Below are 19,313 nucleotides of genomic sequence, written 5' to 3'. Positions count from 1 at the left end.
TTAAGTATGCTCTGAAATAGAATAAATTACACAAAGAAAAAATATTTATAAATTTAATTATGTAAAGACCCATAAGATATGGAAAAAATTTGTTTTATTTTTTTAATGTGGTTTTGTCTTTCTTTTGATTGTCGTGGCCTCTGTTTTCATTCTTTTTATGAAACAGTTATATCCTTTGTAATCAAATTTAAATTAAAAAAATTCGCTCATTATGACTATTGCAAAAGTACACTATCAAGCCTCAATATATATGAAGCACAAGTGAGAATACCACTTTTAAACTTTGACTAGTTCATAAAAAACTATAATAAAAAACACTATAAATATTTCAAATATTACTACTACTACTAAACAAAATATTGTACTTTTCCATAATTATATACAAGGAATCTTGTTGATAGTTACTTTTTTGTGTTAAGTATAGTACTATTTTTAATTATAGTAATTATATCATGGTGATTAATGAGCAAGGGAAGTTTAATTGGTTTAGTTGTTTGTTATACGCGCAAATAATTTACAGTTACATTGCTATAAAAAAAATCATTAGGACATGTCTTGTTAGCTTGTAAAAAAAAAATTACAAAAAAAAATAAGTATAATTAATTGAAAGAAATATAAAATTGCTTAAATGAACCCTGTCCAAGGATATCTGCATTTGTGTAATGCATAGTAATTGAAGTAGTATGCAATAATTGCAAAGAATTTAATTTTTTATTAATTATCATGATCTTATAGTAGATATTGCTACTGTAGTTCATAACTTGAGAAAGAAAATGTGTGTTATTAATTTTTTTGCAGACCCGAAAAAAAAATGTCAATGAAGGTATTAATACTTGTCAGCTATTCTCAGAAAGTTGCAATTTATTTAAACTATCTTTAGTGTAGGCAAATTGTATAATTTAAAAAAAGTTTATAATTTAGCTTCCCTTACTATAAATTATAAGTTATTATTAAAAATAATTTTTTCATTAGATCAATTGATTTTTTTTAATAATTAAATTGGGTCAATTGTATTAAACTATTTACTGCATTTTTCCTTATCAGCTTTTGTAAAAGTTTTTCTAGATATACATTTTAATAACTAAATATGCCACGAGTTTAAACATTTTCATTTACCAAAAAATTCATACTGAATTAAATTAAATTTTGAATGATTCGCTCCATTCCAACTTAACTGTAACATAATTAATTCTCTTAAGCACTTCTCTTAAGAATTAATTCTCTCCCCAGGTAACACTACGCGATCGTATAGGGCACTTAATGCAAAAGATTTATTGTCCAGTACATATGTAGTAAATGACAGCTTACTGCACTTTTGCTTAACACTAATAAGTTAAAAGCTAGAAATCTTTTGCAAAATCGCCTTAATGAACTAGAACAATACTTCAATTAATGATGATTAAGATATTTCAACCTCTATAAATATTCTAAATTTATCAAAACATTCAATGATAAATAGTGTTTCGAGGATACCTTGCCCCATAGCCAACACATGATAAATTTACCTTTAACACTAGGGGTATTCATGATCTTTAGTTTAACATGTTAAATGGAAAAACTTGAAATGAAATAAAAATAAAATAAATAAAAAAATTAGGAGTAGCCTTATTCATATTGTGATAGTGCTGCCTGAAACTGCTAATTCATTCAATTTCAAAATGAGAATGCAAGTAAATTTTTTGAATTTTTATATAGATGGAGACAATTACCCAAACGTAAATTTTTTATGTAAAAGTTTAATTATTAAAATAACATTTAGGAAATTTAGTTGCAAAATAATAAATAAATAAAGTACATATATATTGGATTTATAATTAATTAATATTTCTGATTGATACATTATTATTTCTTATGATTTTATCACTCCCTAGAAAATGATTTTTTTTTTTGTTAAAATTGGATATATTATTTTAAATAATATAGTATTAGTATTTCTTTTTACTTTATCACCACGCAATGAAAGCTCTAGATTACAAATGTTAATTTATACAGTTTCTACCTGCAGCGAGTGTCGGAGGGAACTGAACGCACGTTAGTGAACAAACATCGAAAGTCAATATTATTTATTCAAAAGTTAAAATTATATCTGGCATCTACAGTAGTGATGCCTGAGTCACCGTTGACAAAACCTTGTAGCAATGCTGTTTATAATAATAATATTCTTTATTTATTCTGGGATTGATCCCTTTAGAATAATTTACAGGCGCCAAAATTAGGCTTTAGAGCCTTATAGTAAATTACAAAATAGAGATGAAATTACAAGATGTCATGAAATAAAATAATACAATGAATTTAAAAATATACAAATAAACAACCGTAATTAACAGAATTTTTAAAATAATGATAAAACAAATAAAATAAAACCACTTGTCATATCATAAAACATAAGATGACTTCTAATAGTGAATAAAAAGAAAAAAAATTATAAAGAATCAAATACAATTAAACTAAAAATTAATAAATGAAAAGATATAATTTCTGCTAGTGTACACATTTACAATTATAAACGAAAATCTAAGGCAGAAAATATATAAAGCTTTTTTGAAACTTTCAATTGTTATTCTTCCGGAATTGGGTGGACAGAAGGTAGGATTTGAAGATTGGAAGGTTGTTAGAACTACGAATAAAGGAGGGAATAGAATTCCATAGGGAAGAGAAACGGATGAGGAAAGATCTACCAAAGGCTGCGGTTCAATGGGCAGTTTTACATATAAGTCTGAAAGCCCTAAGCGGGTATTGCGGGAATGCACTGAGGACTTAAATTGAAGGATATCTGAGATGTACGATGGATGGCGGGATTGGATAACTTGAAAGAGAAAGGAATCAAAGAAATATTTACGACGGATGGAGAGGTAAAGCCACTTCAACTCTTCATAAAATCGGGTGACAGAAGCGTCCCTGGGGACCTCAAAGATGAATAGTACAAACCAATATTTAACCGTTTTAATTTTGCTTCGAGATCCCCAGAGACACCCCCGTAAGCCTCACAGCAATAGTCAAAATGAGGGATATTAAGGAAGTAATCAGGAGCTAGCGGGTTTCAAAAGGAAGTAGGTGACGAAGATAATTTGAACGCTTCAGAGTGGAAAACATCGGTATCCACATGCTTATATTATTTTGACATTTGTCGGCTATTACATTCGATTTTCATTATAAAAAGAAAGAAAATAAATATAGGTTAAATATAACAAAACGTAAACACATCAACAAATTAGGTTATAAGAGATTTAAAAAATCGTAGAAATAGTACTACATAACCTATAAATTTGATCATCGTTCTCAATTTTTTATTATAATCTCCTTAATTTAATTACCAAGAAACATAATATCTATAAATATATATGTGTGATATATTAAATAAAAAATAAACTGCTAAAGTTAATTAACAACATTTGAAACAATTGATTTACACTGAATCGACAGAGTCCTAAAATATACCATCTTAAACTTAAGTTAACAATTGAATCCGAAGGTTAGAATATTATGGGTTGTATCATTATTTCAAGCCAACACCTACTTAACACTTTCTCTATCCTAAACCTATCATCGGGATCTATTGTAAGTACCTGTAGGATTGGCATACCTCTTAAAGACCTAAGCAAAAGTACCTTGGAATGGAGTTCACTTTCTGCAAGATCTACAGCAAGTACTTGTAGGACTTGCCATTCCCTTCATGTCCATTAGATAGTACCTTAGGGAATGAAGTTTCCATCGGGTGAGGATTTAGGGCCAATACCTGTCAATTCATCTCCTAGCCATCTAGCTACCTAGCCAAAGAACATGTATTGCCCAGACCTAACTTTTCTAATTGATACCAGGAACAATTATACAGAGCCTCCTTGACAACCTAATAATTTTGTTTTTTATTATTTAAAAGGTTAATTCGATGATAATATATTATATTTTGGAATATTCTGAAAGAAATTGGAATTAAATGTATTTATCGAGAAATTCATTTGATATAAATCGAATTCGTTATTCTGCATAGTTACTAAAAAAAAAAATTGCTCAAACACATTACAATTGTCTTGGTTAGAAAACTGGCTGAATATTGTTTTTGTAGCAATAGGCACTATAGATTAATTTTCTTCCAGTTATTTTCTTTCTTCTTAGAACTTTTCATTTACAGTGTAGATATATTACATAACGATAATTTTAAAAATAATAACAATTAAGATTGTTTGATATTACATCTGTGCCATAACTCAGACATATTTATGATTCTAAGTATTTTTAATGAAAACAAACATACATCAGACATATTTATGATTCTAAGTATTTTTAATGAAAACAAACTAATGGGAAGTAGAATAGGTCTGTCACTTTGGTCCTGATGAAAAGGTTAATAAAAACAAAAAAAAAATGGCATCTACACAGAAAAGATGAGACATTCGAAAGATACTTTTTTGACATTAAAACAATTCCATTCAAATTTTCACTCTTTTACCTCTATTGAAATGAGATGTGGAGGTGGGTAAAACCTTGAAATTTCCATTAAAAAAAAAAAAATTAAAAAGGCTGGGAAACTAAAGTCCCTAAAAGGTACTTCCCCAAAATCAACTCAACTAATGTACAAATTTTGAATACTTTAACTAAATTAGGAGAGGCTATGTAGGGGCGCAAAACTTTTAAAAGGGTTCTTAAGACAGAATGCAATGTCGATTGAGATTCACTCCCACTTCTACGGTATTGTGTTGTAAACCAAACTTACATATTGAATTTATAAATTGATATATATTGTTATTTTTGAGAGGCTTAAGGCTCACTTAAAAATAAAAACATCTATATAGTGGCAATGTTTCTAAATTTTATTGTTCTCATAGTCAAACTCAATAGTGAAAAAAAAAATTAACATTGAAATGTGCAGCATAATAATTATAATTAATGAATAGAAACATTTCGAAACTGAGTTTTCTACATAAGGAATAACTGTAATAATCACTAGAACTAATTTGTTCTAGTTTTGAAATGATACTGAGCAATTCCATGTCTTATAAGTTAATCCAATCTCATAAACATATAAAATACAATTAACAACACCAATAATAAATGTAAAAGAGAAATAAACAAACTGACTGACTGCTAGAAAGAACAGTTTAAAAAAAAATCTGTTTTTTATTTCATTGTAGGGCATGACTATGAGAACAATAATATCTCAAAATGTCGCCACAATATATTTGTTTTTTTGACGGAGCTTCAAGATCCTCAAATATAAGTACATATTAATCCAAGCTTAAAGCTTCTTAATGTTTTATACATGAAGTTAAAATTTATAATAATAGTAGTGATTTTTAAAAAATATATCTATATTCGGTTGACTGTAGTTTGTTTAAGGAAGTCTAATATATTGATTCCTGTTCTCTTCTTAGGCAAACAGTAACACTAAGAAAGAGTGCCTGTACAAAATCCTGGTGATCGGAGAACTGGGTACTGGTAAGACATCCATCATAAAGAGATACGTCCATCAGTTCTTCTCACAACACTACAGGGCCACTATAGGAGTTGACTTTGCATTGAAAGTACTCAACTGGGATCAAAACACTATCATTCGCCTGCAATTATGGGATATAGCTGGTAAGTTAAAACTTATATTGGGCATGTAGTGTTTAGAATATAATCACTAATGATGAATCATTTTATATTTTTCATTTATCATTTTATTCGCATTCACTTCAGAATTTTTTCTATTATTGCTGTAATTTATTAGTATATGAATCATAAAATTGAAACTTTTGATTTAAAAAAAAATCTATATGAATTGGTATTTTTTTTTCCTTTTTAAAATCATTGCATAATTTTATCATAAAATAGGTTATAAATTGATGCATTATTGAAATGGATAAATAACTTCGAACTGGTGCTAAATTTGTTTGTAGTCTACCTTTTTCTTTAAATTTTATTATATAAAAATATCCATAATATTCCAATAAAATTTAGTGTTTATTTTTATATTTTTTAATTATTTTTTCTTATGAATTTATTTTAATTTTATGTTATCATTGTTAAAATGTTATAAATTATATTTTGTAAGGAAAGAGATGTACAAATATATGCTTCAGTTGTATGATATTGATATTTATATGTATGTATTTATATCTATAAAACTTAAATTGGACAACTAGTGTTTAGAATATCATCACTGATGATGGACCATGATGACAATCACTTTTTTTATATTTTTCATTTATCAATACAATGCCTATTCACTTCAGAATTTTTTCAATTATTGCTGTAATTTATTAGTCTATGAATTATAAAATTGAAACTTTTGATTTACAAAAAATATTTATGAATTAGTATTTTTTTTAATTCATTGAATAAATTTGTGAATAATTTTATAATAAAACACATTATTAGTGTATGTAAAATGCTCAGAATAAGCTTAAATATTAGGCCTCTAAAAAGGTGAGTCAGTGAATCCTTCCCAAAAAATTCATAGGTGATTTAGGGACATCACATGTTTATATTTTAAATATAGAATGCATTTTGGGGAAACAATGTAGTTATATTTAATTGTGTGTTGAAGTAGAAAGAAAATGTGTTGAAGGTCACATGGTGATGGTTGATAATTGAGATGTTTGATTCAATGAAAAATTCATGAATTAAAAGAAAACTATTTGTTCTTGTTTTTGCTATACAGTTGGAAAACCCAAGTATGTACATACTGAATTTAAAAAACTTAAGACTTATGGCATGAATATAATGCATAAGGTACAAAAAGTTTTTGACTTTTTGTCAGAATTACCCATGTAATTATCATTACAAGAATACACACATCAATCATATTGTATTTTTAAGGTCAGGAACGTTTTGGCAACATGACTAGAGTCTATTACAAAGAGGCAGTTGGAGCTTTCATTGTCTTCGATGTGACTCGAGCAAGCACCTTTGATGCTGTAGTCAAGTGGAAGCAAGATTTAGACGCGAAAGTACAACTTGCCGATGGAAGCCCAATACCATGTGTCTTACTTGCTAACAAGGTATTTATTTTTCATTTGTTGCTTACTGTAAAAACAGAAAAAAATTAAGAATTTATTCTATTTATAATGTCTTTCTGGTTTTAACTTTGGAAATATCGGTACCACAATAATGGTTTATTAAGTAGTAAATTAATTATAAATGAATAGTTAAGTTAGTTATTTAAACAGAAATTACATAGTGAAGAAACAACTCATGAAGAGTCAGTGGTTTAATACTTTGTAAGGAAGTACTGTTCTGCAGGATTGACTCACAGCTACCATGACAGAATATATAATTATCTGCCACAGCTGAATTTGAATCCTGGTCCAGGAGATAATATTACAGTACTTTACTCACTGAGCTAGCCTTAGTGAAGTGTATATATGGGCTGATTACTCCAATAACTAGTGAATATTCATTTTAAGATGCAAAATCTCCAATCTAAAAGAATTTTTAATCTTTAAAAATTCTTTAAAACGTTGTGAGTGTTCAGTAAATCAATTTATAACTGATTATTTCTTGCTTCCTACTTTATTTCCTTTCGCAATGAAAAAATGTGAAAAGGTAATGAAAAGATGTCTACATCAGAAGATTTGTCTAGAATCAACCTCATACTGCATAGCAGTATTTGGGGGAAAAAATATGATAATGAGGATATTGATCATTACAAAAGTATCCTATCCATTTCCATTAAGAAAAATTTTTACCTAAAAATAAAAAAATGATATTGCTGAAAGATGCATCTTATTAACAAATTCTTTCTTCTATCTTTTTATTTACATTTGGTCAGGAATATTCAAGATTCAAAAAGGAGGGTTAAACAAGATACTAATTGGACCAAAATTTTACTGAAGACTACTTTTTGTTATAAATATACTTTTTTTATGACGAATCTCGATTGCAACTTGAATGAAGAAGTTTAGTTGGATTTTTTTTATATGAAGTGTTGCACTCCAAAACCAGGCAAACAATTTTCCAATTTTTTACATTTAATATTTTACATTAAATTTACATCTTAATTTTAATTTATTTCATCTTTAATAGCAATTGAACTAGATTTATCATGAGGTGGAAGGATTTCTTTCAAAATCAGTTAGTTTGTGATTTTATCCCGTATTGAAGTAATCATAAGATATTCTAAAACAAAAATTGTTAAATACAAAAAGTAAAATAGTCTTAGCTGGTTTTATTAAAAGTATTACTGCTTTATTTTCAAACATTTTTAAAAGTTACCAACATTTATTTGTTTTTTTTTATTATAATTTATAAGCTATATCAAAATTTTTTTTTTGTTATCATTTCATAATGAAAGCCCAAGGCTGAATTTATATTTGTGTTTTGGTTACAAAATGTGTATTTTTAAATAAAGTATCAATAATCTTATTAATTTTACAAAATTGTTCACAAGTTTCCTTATATAGATCCGTATAAAGGTCATATAACTACAGCTTCGCTCTTTAGTGTTATTCGGAATGTTTAAGTTTATTCTTATTACTTTTATATGTTTTTTCTTTAATAGTGTGATCAGCAAAAAGAGGGAATAGTGAATAATCCAAACAAAATGAATGAGTATTGCGAAGAACACAAATTTACAGCTTGGTTTGAGACATCAGCGAAGGAAAATATAAATATAGAAGAAGCAGCAAAAACATTAGTTGATCAGGTTAGTTTTATTGCCAATGGCGAGAAAATTCTTTCTTTCCTTTTTTTTTTTTTTGCAATTCATGAAAGGTAAAATGCAAGTTACAAAAAAACTTAATAGAAGTATTGTTTAATAGTGTTTAGTCAAATAACTAAATGAGTAAGATGATGAGTTACATAAATAGTAAGTAATGTTAATAAAGTAATAATAATAAAATATTAAACACAGTACTGGAAGATCGATGATTGACCATGTGAAATAATTTGAATTATTAAATAATAATAATTTTAAACTATTATTATATGTTACATAATTTTATTTTCAGATTGTGCGCAATGATAGCTCTAATGAAAATGGCCGAGGTGGATCACGAGATTCGTCAAAATTTCCACTAGAATCATCTGAAGAATTTTCAGAAGGAAAATCATGTGCCTGCTGACAGTGTCTTGTTAAAATAAAGACTGTTTTCATATCCTGCTATTTAAAAAATACAGGATTCCGACCGACGAAACCTATTAAACGGAATATCCTCTGTCTACTTATATTACATTCCTAAGCTGTTTATTTCAGCATTTATTTAAAGTCTTGTTGCTCAAAGTTTCATTCAAGGGAGCAGTGTAATATATTAATTTTGTATGAGTGTACATTGGCTAAGATGAAATAAAAATAATTCATTTTATGTTAGTTAATCAAATTAATAATTTATTTATAGAGTGTAGTAATATTGAGCTATAATCATTTTTTAAAATATGTTTTTATTCCTAATTTGGGATTTCAATTGTTTTAGCCAAGAGTATGCATAATATCAGAAATGTACATAAAATAAATATGTTTTTAACATTTTAAATTATTTTATGAAATTTTCATTTTGTTAAATAAAATTAATATAAATGTATGGTGTTGTTAAAAGATATATTGATGTTTACTTACTAAGTCGATGTGCCATTAAGTTGTTAAAATTAGTACTTTTATTTTTAAAATGACTTGTTTTATTATTTTTTTATATAGTTTTTTTGAAGTTATAATTTTTATTATAGGAATCGGCTTTGCTATTATTCAAGAATATATTTTATTAAGTGGTGATTTGCCTACCACTGTTAAGTGATATTATATTACGCAAACATTTTAGAAGCTACTCAATAAATTCAAATAAATTTGAATGAACTTTATGCAAGTGTAATATACTCATAAAAAATAAGGAGACATCTTGTCCTGATATATTTTCTCATGTATTTTCATGATCAAAATAGAATATGTTTTGTATATTATAAATATTATTATAGTTAAATGCAAATATTGAAATGTTATTTTTTCTGTTTTTCCTACTCTCATCACTTTAAGTACTTCTATCTAGAAACTGCAGCAATATGATAAGTACTGCAATATTTATATGCTGTCAAAAGATTTATATAAGAATTTTAAGTTGAATTAAATCATTGTTTTAAGCATTATAGTAATATTGCCAAATAATAATAATTTACTGAGCTTTTTACTGTCAAATGACTGAAATTTGAAAGAATTTTAATTAACCATTTGTAATTTATGAAGGAAGATGGTCAAGGTGACGATAAAAAAAGTAACTTATATGGGACAAAACCTTTATTAGGCACCAACATTTTACCCATTTTGTTGAGCTTCATCAGGACCCTCATTTAGCAAGTTAAACAAGATGTCATACAAATACTTGTCAACAACAGCTCAAATTAAGGAAATCGAAAATAAAAGATGAAAAAAATGTTTTATGTTGAGAAGGTTGAAAAATAAATGAAATTTAAATAGAGCTAGAAAAGAATTATCTTGAGGAATTCCAAAAGAAAGTTGTGTAATGATCAAGGATTTTTAAAAAAATAAGTAGTTCCATGAGAAGGGATTCAAGTTATTTGGTTGAGAGCTTGTATTCATGTGAAATGAATTTACTTCCCTTACAATATGGGGAGGTGAAATATATCTTATTATTGTTTCTGAAGAATGAAAATCGAAAGGTATATTGATACTAAATAATTTAGAAAATAATAAATATAATTTATTATGTTATTTAAGTTAAAGGAAAACCCTTAATATGTCTTTATTTTTGTATTTAATACAACAGTATCTGCAAAGTCTCTTAAACCATTTTGATTGGATTTAGATTGATAATTATAGACACCTACTGAGTAGAACAATTATTAATCTTTTCAGAATGAAAGAAATTATTTTTTATTGTTATCAATAAATTACTGTTGTTTCCAGGTATGGATTCAGACATATCGCATTCATCGTTGAGCATAGAATTGTTATAATAAATACTCAATAAATAGTTTAATAACTCATTTAACCATCATTATAACAGTAAGTTAATGTTATTTACATGTTTACGTTTACAATATCCCCCTTCTTAAATAATATTTAAGGTGTTTATATATGGTTCATAATAATTAACTAGTTTTAATGTGATAATTTGTAAATAGTGGAGCAATTGTTTGAAACATTGTCCAAAGTAAATCAATATACAAATAATAATAAGAATTTAGCGTTTTCCTTCAACTAACATAACATAATAGTTGTTATTTTTCTCTCAATACATCACTTGCTACTACATAATCTTTAAATAAAAACACTTTAGTGTAATGAAAATTTGTTTTTTCCCCTCCAGGATTTGGCAGTTGCAATATTTGAAAATGAAATTTATTTGGAATCGCTAATTTCATTGTGTTCAAATTTTATAATTGAAAGAGAAAGCAGAGATCAGCTTTAATACAAAATGATATTTGTACTTTTAAAATAGAAATCTAGAATTTTTTCACTTTTCGTTCTGAGTTAAGCTAAATATAATCAAGGTATGGAAATGGAAAAGGCCGTATGTGCTAAAAGCCTAGTTTTAAAAAAAACCCAGATAGCTAGCCACGCTTTTTGTTCTAAAATTATGGAAAAAATACAGCTTTAGGAACTAAACCATTCCAGATAGGAACATCCAGCGGTTACCAGTTGATTGGCACTGGTTTCTTCATCACAATCCTGTCAAAATTTCATTTTTTCTATTTCTGGCACTTACAGGCTTTTCCATATGCCTCAATTGTTAATTCACTTGTGGCAAAAAAACTGGTCTCACCTCAGGTTTTAGTCCGCCTATGCCAACACCTAAAATGGATCAATTTAACATTGAGAGTGACTATTGTATTGTTTATATCCATTGAATGTCAACCCTACTGAACAAACGTTCATGAAACCATTAATTTGATGAACAAAGACCAGTAATTGAGTATAAAAACATCCGATTTCTCAGTTAATTAAGAGTAGTTCTAATAAAAGAGTATGGAAATATCTCTCAGGAGTTTATTCTAAAATTTATTAAATCAATTGAATACATGTCATTATAAACACAATTTCGATTAAAATTGGAATAAAAATCAGCTAATAAAATTCAAAAATTTAGATTAAAATTAATAAAATTTAGAAATTGTAAATAAAAAAATAATATTTAAAACATTAAATACTATATATTTTTTCCAATTTCTTATTTTAATTATCTAAATCTTATAAAATCAGTCATTTATTTTTATGTACTAATATAGGTCATTAGTACATAAAAATAATTATTTTTTAACCATGTTAAGAGAATAAAAATGGATGACCATTATTTTATTTATTTATTTTTATCTCTTTTACATATAGATTAATTATTATTTCTTCCATATGATTAGCTATGATTTTTAAAGTTGGTATTTGTTTTCTTTATTACCATTTCTGTTTCTGTTTAATGTTCATATTAAATTTCAATTCATGAATCAACTCTCCACCAAATTTGATTGCAATTCAACTTAATTTTTCTTTATCTCTATGAATACAAGAATAAAGACACTATCACTATGAAGGCTTGCTATCGCTTATACTAATGTACTCAATAATTCTTACTCAGAGTACTTTTTGCCCATCTCTGATATGTAAATATCACACTAGTCAATGGTATTGATACAATAGACCCCCTCAGAGCGTCAATATATAAATGAAGTTCCATATAACCATAAATTTTACTAACTAGGATTTACTGACATCCAGTTACCTTAAACTACTGATCATTTTACTTCCGATAATCTGTGCTTGAAATATTTTGTGAGGTAAAATATTAGATAGTTACAATTTTCGAATCCAAGTTTTCAACAGCAGAAAAACATGTTTTGAGATCCCCAAATATCCAATTGTTTTGAGAACTCCAAAACAGTAACAAAAAAATGGTCTGCTTTCCCATGTCTGTGTTTAAGAGAAGAGAAACGAAAAATTACTTGAAACTTAAATTACTTATTTAAGGTAGATGGATATTTGGGGAATGAGATCAACATTTTCCCTAAAATTTGCTTAACCAAAGCAAAAATTATTGTCAATATTAAATTTTCTTCAAAATGGCTCTAACTATTTCGATTAAACTCCTGGTAACAATGTACAAACATGTGTTTTCTAATATTAGCTAGGTTTTACCATCTCCGAAATAGTTTGATCGGGCTTAAATGCCAAATTTTCAAAAAAGCATTCTATAAAGTATCTTACTAACCAAATCTCATTGTCAGATTCAATAAACAATGAAAAACTATAAAATATGAAAGATTTTGGTAATTAAAAAAGTAGAAAAGAAATATTTTCGTGTTTCCGTGGTTGAAATGACGATATTCACAACTTGACTATTAGAGATATAAGAGAAAAAAAACATAGTTACAGTACTTTAATCTCCATGAGAAAGGGGAAGTATTGCCGTAAAGCGAATAATAAAGAAGCTATAATTTCATATCAAAGTAGGTTCATAAAGTTGTGTGTGTTTTAAGATTCATAAAGGTTATTTATGAAGATGTGTAATTTTTCTGTGTGAAGAAGGCATAGAGTTTCAAGAATAAATTCTCTTGTTTTGTGATCCAAACAAAATACAATACATCGCAAAATGATAACTATAAGGCTTAATGAATCGAAAATTCAATTTAGATAACACTACAAATATCGATGAATAAATTTTCATTATTCCCTCCTCTCCCAAGTTAAAACTCTTTGATTAACTCGTCCATTTTCGGACCAAATATTCTATGTGATATTTTATTCTCGAAAAATTAACGCACTGTTGTTCTTTGAACGCATCTTTCACCATTTTCAACAATGCCGTAGGGTCCATGAATATGAAGATTGTCATTAAAATAATACCTTGTTGTTTCCTTGAGTAATAGTACAAGAGCCGGGAAGAATAAAAGGCAGTTATCTCACCCCAATTTTTGGTTACTTTAATGAAAACTAGGTAAAATTGCTAGTCAAAATTGATGAATCTGCCAAGTATAGGAAGTGGGAATAAAAAATAGCGGCTGTTTAAAAACCTTAAAAAAACACTAATTTTTATTCGGAGCTCTATATCTTAAAAACTACCAACACTAGAAAATCTAAGAGAACATTATTTAAAGAAGATTAGATTTGCTAAAATATTAGCCCTAAAAGAGCTATTTACGTCCAATAGTTCTCGAAATATAGCTTTGTAAAAAAGCAAAATTTCTTTAAAATCTGCTTAAAGATTAGTAGTTAGTTAATTTATTTTGAGAATTCTGTATCTCAGGAACTATGTGACGTACAGATGTCTATTAGCACTCAAATTAAAGGTAGTTTAATGGAATATAAAGAAGTTCATAAACTTTACCTTCGTAGGAATAGTAGTTTTCATGACATTTGCTTAAATAAATTGATTTATAATTGTTCGGACAATAAGTTTGATTTATGAAAAACTTCATTTCAGAAACCATTGGACGTAAAGATGTCTGCCAGCGCTTAAATTAAACCTAGTTAAATTTACTACAAAAATGTTTATCTTTGTAGGAGTAGTAGTTTTTATGATATTTGACAAAATAAAGTCACAAAATGTTAATTTCTAGTTGTTCGTATAAAATGTTGGATTTTTGAAAAATATATCTTTTGATCCATAAGATGCACATATGTCTGCCAACACTCAAAATAAAGGAAATTTAACTTACTATAAAGTAGTTTATGACACCTATCTTCGTAGGGTTAGAAGGTTTTATGATATTCACATATGAATATGAATTTGGCAAATGAAAATTTGTCCAAACAACTATAAATCAATTTATTTTAGCAAATTTCATGTAAAGTATTACTCCTACGAATATAAACATCATAAACTACATTATAGCTCATTAAAATAGCTTTTTATTGAGTGCTAATAGACATCGGCACGTCAAATGGTTTTTGAGATATAAATTTTTTTAAAAAAATTCACTAACTACTGATCTTTCAGTACGTCCCATACAACATTTTTATGAAATGTTGCTTTTTAAAAAGCTTTACCTCGCAAAACTATTTAACATAAATAACTCTATTAGGGCTCATATTTTAGCAAAATTACTCTTCTTTAAATGACTTTCTCTTAGGTTTTCTTTTGTTGTTCCTACGTTTTAAGACATAGAGCTCCGAATGAAAAATAATTTTTTTTTATCGCTTTGAAACAGCCGCCATTTTTTATTCCCCCTACCTATACTTGGCAGACTCATCAATTTTGACTATTAATTATACACAGTTTTCATAAAAGTAATCCAAAATTGGGGTGAGATAACTGCCTTTTTTCTCCTCTTGGGCTCTTGTACTATAATAGAAGTTTCCAAAATTCTATCCTGATTTCCAAATGTCGAAGAATTTGGAATATCTTTGATATCTATAGAATTAATCTTAACAGGAAAGTTAGGAGGTGATTTCATGTTTGAGAATGTGGGATCCACCGAGGAAGTTAGTATTTTTTTAGTTTGGCCATCGTCTTTTTGAGTATACTGGTACTAGGGAGGGGACAAGTGAGAAATAAGAGGGGGCCTTTTTTGTCCCCCCTTAACAACTACCTATCCCCACAGAGGTTGTCACATTATATTAACCATAATAGAAATACAAATATTTTCGGGTCGCCGCATAATAAACATTAACTGACACAGATCAGAATCTAACCTACGTATATTTTTCCATTTCAGATGAAAAAAAAACCAATTAATTTTGAATGTTGAAATATTTTATTAGAACTGTGTATTTACAATTGTTATTGTATTTACAATCAGTTCTAGAATCCATGCTTAGTCCATTATGTTTTCATTTTATTTATTTATTTATTTTTTAGGATGGAAAAGTAGTCAATAATTTTCCATCCCAACGTACTGACAAAATCGAACAATCGTAATAGCGAACTTGAAAAGTTAAGCACGCCGTTATTCTGAGACTTAGACACTTGAATTTTGCCCGAGTTGCTGTTCATAACGGTCTGTTTTTAAGAAAAATTGTTTTGGAAAAAATTCTCATTGAAAGTATTGTTAAATCGAAATAAATTAAAATATTAATTTTAATTAAGTTTCTGAACGTCGTAGTGCCTAAAAATGATTCCTTTAAATAGTTGTCTTTGATTTCTCTTAAGTATGAATTGTTAGATACAATTTTGTACCACCCCAAATTGGTATATATTAACCATCTGGAGTCAATTTTGGACTTTATTCAATTTCATATTTTGTCGATACATAAATATATCGGAAATATAATTCCAACTTTAATAAAAACAAATTTTCGAGGTAAGGCTATAAACATAAATCAATATATACCAACGATATTATATAAATATAAATAGCTGATGATTAGTTCCTTCTATTTTATTACATAGAGGTCATAGGCAATAAAATGTCTCAAGAAATTTTTATACCTAATTCAGTGATATGTTATGAGCGGATGAAGAGATCTGTTCAGAGACGTTTCAGTCCGTATCTACAAGAGGGAAATTATTCAAACATTTTCGGACAGATAAGTGGAGGTTTCGTTCAAAATTTTATTTTGAATTGGAATACTTTTGTTATTTATTTATTTTTAATTTACATTACTGTTTTTATTTATTTTGGAACGAAAGGCTTAGTGGTCGTTAATCTCAATAAACATTCTATCTTCCATATCAGTTCTCTAAAACCATTTAAAAATAAAATAGGAGCTTTGCTCAGCACCGATGTTAGACATTGCCTGTTGGAGATCTAGTGGAAATAGTTTTATGTTGTGACGGAAAATATAGAAAATTTTTAGAGTAATATGATTAACAAGAAGGAACTTGAAATGAATAAACCAATTTATCATTGAAGTTATTTTCCTTGTTTAAACCATAAGTGGCAAGAAATTCAAAGAAAGAAAAATGGATTCCAATAAAAAAAAAACCAGGGCCCTGTTTCATAATAAAGTACAAGCTAATACTATTAGTCTTTTCGATTTATCTTAATTCAATTACACAGACTTGTACAATAGTAACTTGTACTTTAGTATTTTTTAATTCCTGTGATATCACTAATAGTCATCCCTATCATGAAAAAATTAAGTTTTAGTATTATTACCACACTGGTTACTACACTTGTACTATTAGCTTTCATTATGGCAAAAATTACTTCTTTACCCATAATTTTACTTGCGATTAAAAACCAGAAACTATATCATACTTTTTTTTTTTTTAGTTTTTGGACCTGTCAAATAATGTTTTAACTTATGTATCCCCTTATCTATTCATAGAAGTATTTCTATACTTATATTTCTATTTTTATACTTCTATTTCTATTTCTATTTCTATTACTTATTCTTCTATCTTATGTTTCTATACTTCATAGAAGTATTTCTTTTAACTAACTTTTTTTTTTCTAAATCTATGTATTTATTTTATTTTTTAAATTTATTTGTTTCTTTTTATAAATTGATCTACTGGGGTGACTATTATGTCTTTGGTTTGACTTTACGTTGCTTTTTGATGATAAATTTGTACAACGGATTGAACGTGGATAGCGGATCACTGCAAAGGGGAGGTCTGAGGGAGTGAGGTAGGAAGAATGGAATTGTCAATTAAATAAAATAAAATTGTCAATTAAATGAAATAAAATTGTCAAATAAATGAAATGAAATTGTCAAATATAATGAAATTGTTAAATTAAAAAAAATAAAATATTTGTATTTAGTGTGTAGATGAGCATTTTAACAGGAAAATGTAGGAGAAAAAACATTGTTTTATCATGTGAATATATGTATTGTGTATATGTCCGATCATGGATTGATTGGTATGCTGTGTATTGTAGCAACCTAATGTAATTGGGCATCATGGATAAGTAAAGCATTTCTCTCTGTTAGGATTATATATATTCAAATATTTATCTTGTTTGGCTGTAATAAGAATTAATTAGATATTAAGGGAAAAAACTGGTTTTAAAACCAAAAATTTCATCACACGAGAGTTTCTCAAAAGGATGGAGTGTCTGGCATTCAATCCATAATCGAATATCAACCCACAGCTTTCCCATAATAAACTAATCCAAATCGCGCCCTTACACAATTGGTAAAATTTAATATAATTAATTTTAAAGTATACATTATAAAGAAACTTTAATTGGGAATAATTTGTTATCAAAACTATTTTTCTAACACTGGTTCTAAAACTATTTTTAGCTCACAGATCGGGTTTAACATATTTTTCTCCAATATATATATATATATTTCAATTTTCAACCACTGTAAGCCGTTACGACCCGGACTCTCGAGGAACTCAAGTGTTTTTCCATCGTGACCTCATTTCGAAGATATATACAGAAACCATCAACAATTTTCTTATTTCAAAACAGTTTCATGGTTTAAAAACTGACCTAGATATTATTATTAAATAAATATTAAACTATGTACACCTCAGACCCCCCTTCTCTACCTAGCCATTTCTTGCACATGGGTGTAGATTTCAGACAACCCTCGTCTGTCCGATTCATGTTTCCAACTTAGGTTTTATCCATTGGGTCCTTCAAAAACTAAAACAGCATTGTTAGCATTCCTACATTCCCCAGACCAAAATCTGTTACCTCAGTAAATTAATTACTCTTCCAGAAGTAGCAGAACGTTTTCTAACTTTCCTTCCAAACTATGTAATCTTAGTGTAATGACTGTAATTTTGTTTCCAAGGATGGTCCAAAAGAAGAGGAAAGTCGTTTCGTGATGCCACCTATCCGGTACTAAACTCTTCCGTCCATCTTTTTTCTAAGCTCTATACCCTTCTATTATCCCTGAATTTAATCTTGAAAAAAAAAATCTTAACCAGTTTTTACTTTTCAGACCTCACTAAAAACTAAAATTTTCAATCCGCTGACAATCCCAATCATCAATAAGAATAAAATTAAAAAAAACTCTCTATTCTAGGGAATCAATGACCCCTAAATAAATAAAATAGTTCGGTCATAATTTTTTATTAATCATTTATCATTAATATTTTTGTACGGTCTAAACTTCCAATCCATTACAAATGACTGGTATACATGACTATTATAAGGCCTACATGGACATACGGAGTTGAGCTTTGGGGCTCCATTAAACCATCTAATTCCTCCCGAATCCAGTCCTTACAGTCCAAAATCCTTCGTAAAACCCTTAATGCTCCTTACTTTTTCACAAATCAAGTCATCCATCAGGACCTCAATGTCTCATATGTTGCCGCTTTGGCCATAACCAGATACCATTCCTTCCATGATAAACTTCCCAACCACCCAAACCCACTTAGTTTAGTTTCTGATCTAGCTTCTTCATAGATTACTGAGCTAAATGTTACTGGAGTTCTATCAATGGGTATATTCTCCACATGTTTGTATCATGTCATTATATCACCTACAGCAAATTTACTTGTATATATTTTTGTACAGTTGTAAATAAGAATAAATAAATTATTAAAAAA

General features: G+C 27.9%; 1 protein-coding gene across 2 annotated transcripts in view; it reads left to right on the top strand.

Annotated features, from left to right (window-relative positions):
* The window catches only part of Rab32 (RAS oncogene family member Rab32), a 43,674-nt gene extending 33,776 nt beyond the window's left edge, over nt 1–9,898 (top strand). For both annotated transcript variants that reach the window (XM_014423875.3, XM_014423876.3), the window contains exons 2-5: nt 5,370–5,574; nt 6,799–6,980; nt 8,480–8,623; nt 8,928–9,898. In XM_014423875.3, the coding sequence (XP_014279361.1) occupies nt 5,370–5,574; nt 6,799–6,980; nt 8,480–8,623; nt 8,928–9,041 (645 nt within the window). In that variant the 3' untranslated portion in view covers nt 9,042–9,898. The remainder of the gene's footprint in view (nt 1–5,369; nt 5,575–6,798; nt 6,981–8,479; nt 8,624–8,927) is intronic.
* The last annotated feature ends 9,415 nt before the right edge of the window (nt 9,899–19,313 follow it).

The sequence above is a fragment of the Halyomorpha halys genome, unplaced genomic scaffold, assembly GCF_000696795.3.
Source record: "Halyomorpha halys isolate HHAL.00 unplaced genomic scaffold, Hhal_1.1 Scaffold442.1, whole genome shotgun sequence".
Classification (NCBI taxonomy): Eukaryota; Metazoa; Arthropoda; class Insecta; order Hemiptera; family Pentatomidae; genus Halyomorpha; species Halyomorpha halys.
Note: the sequence above shows the minus strand (reverse complement) of the source record. Positions and strands in the feature narration are given on the sequence as shown.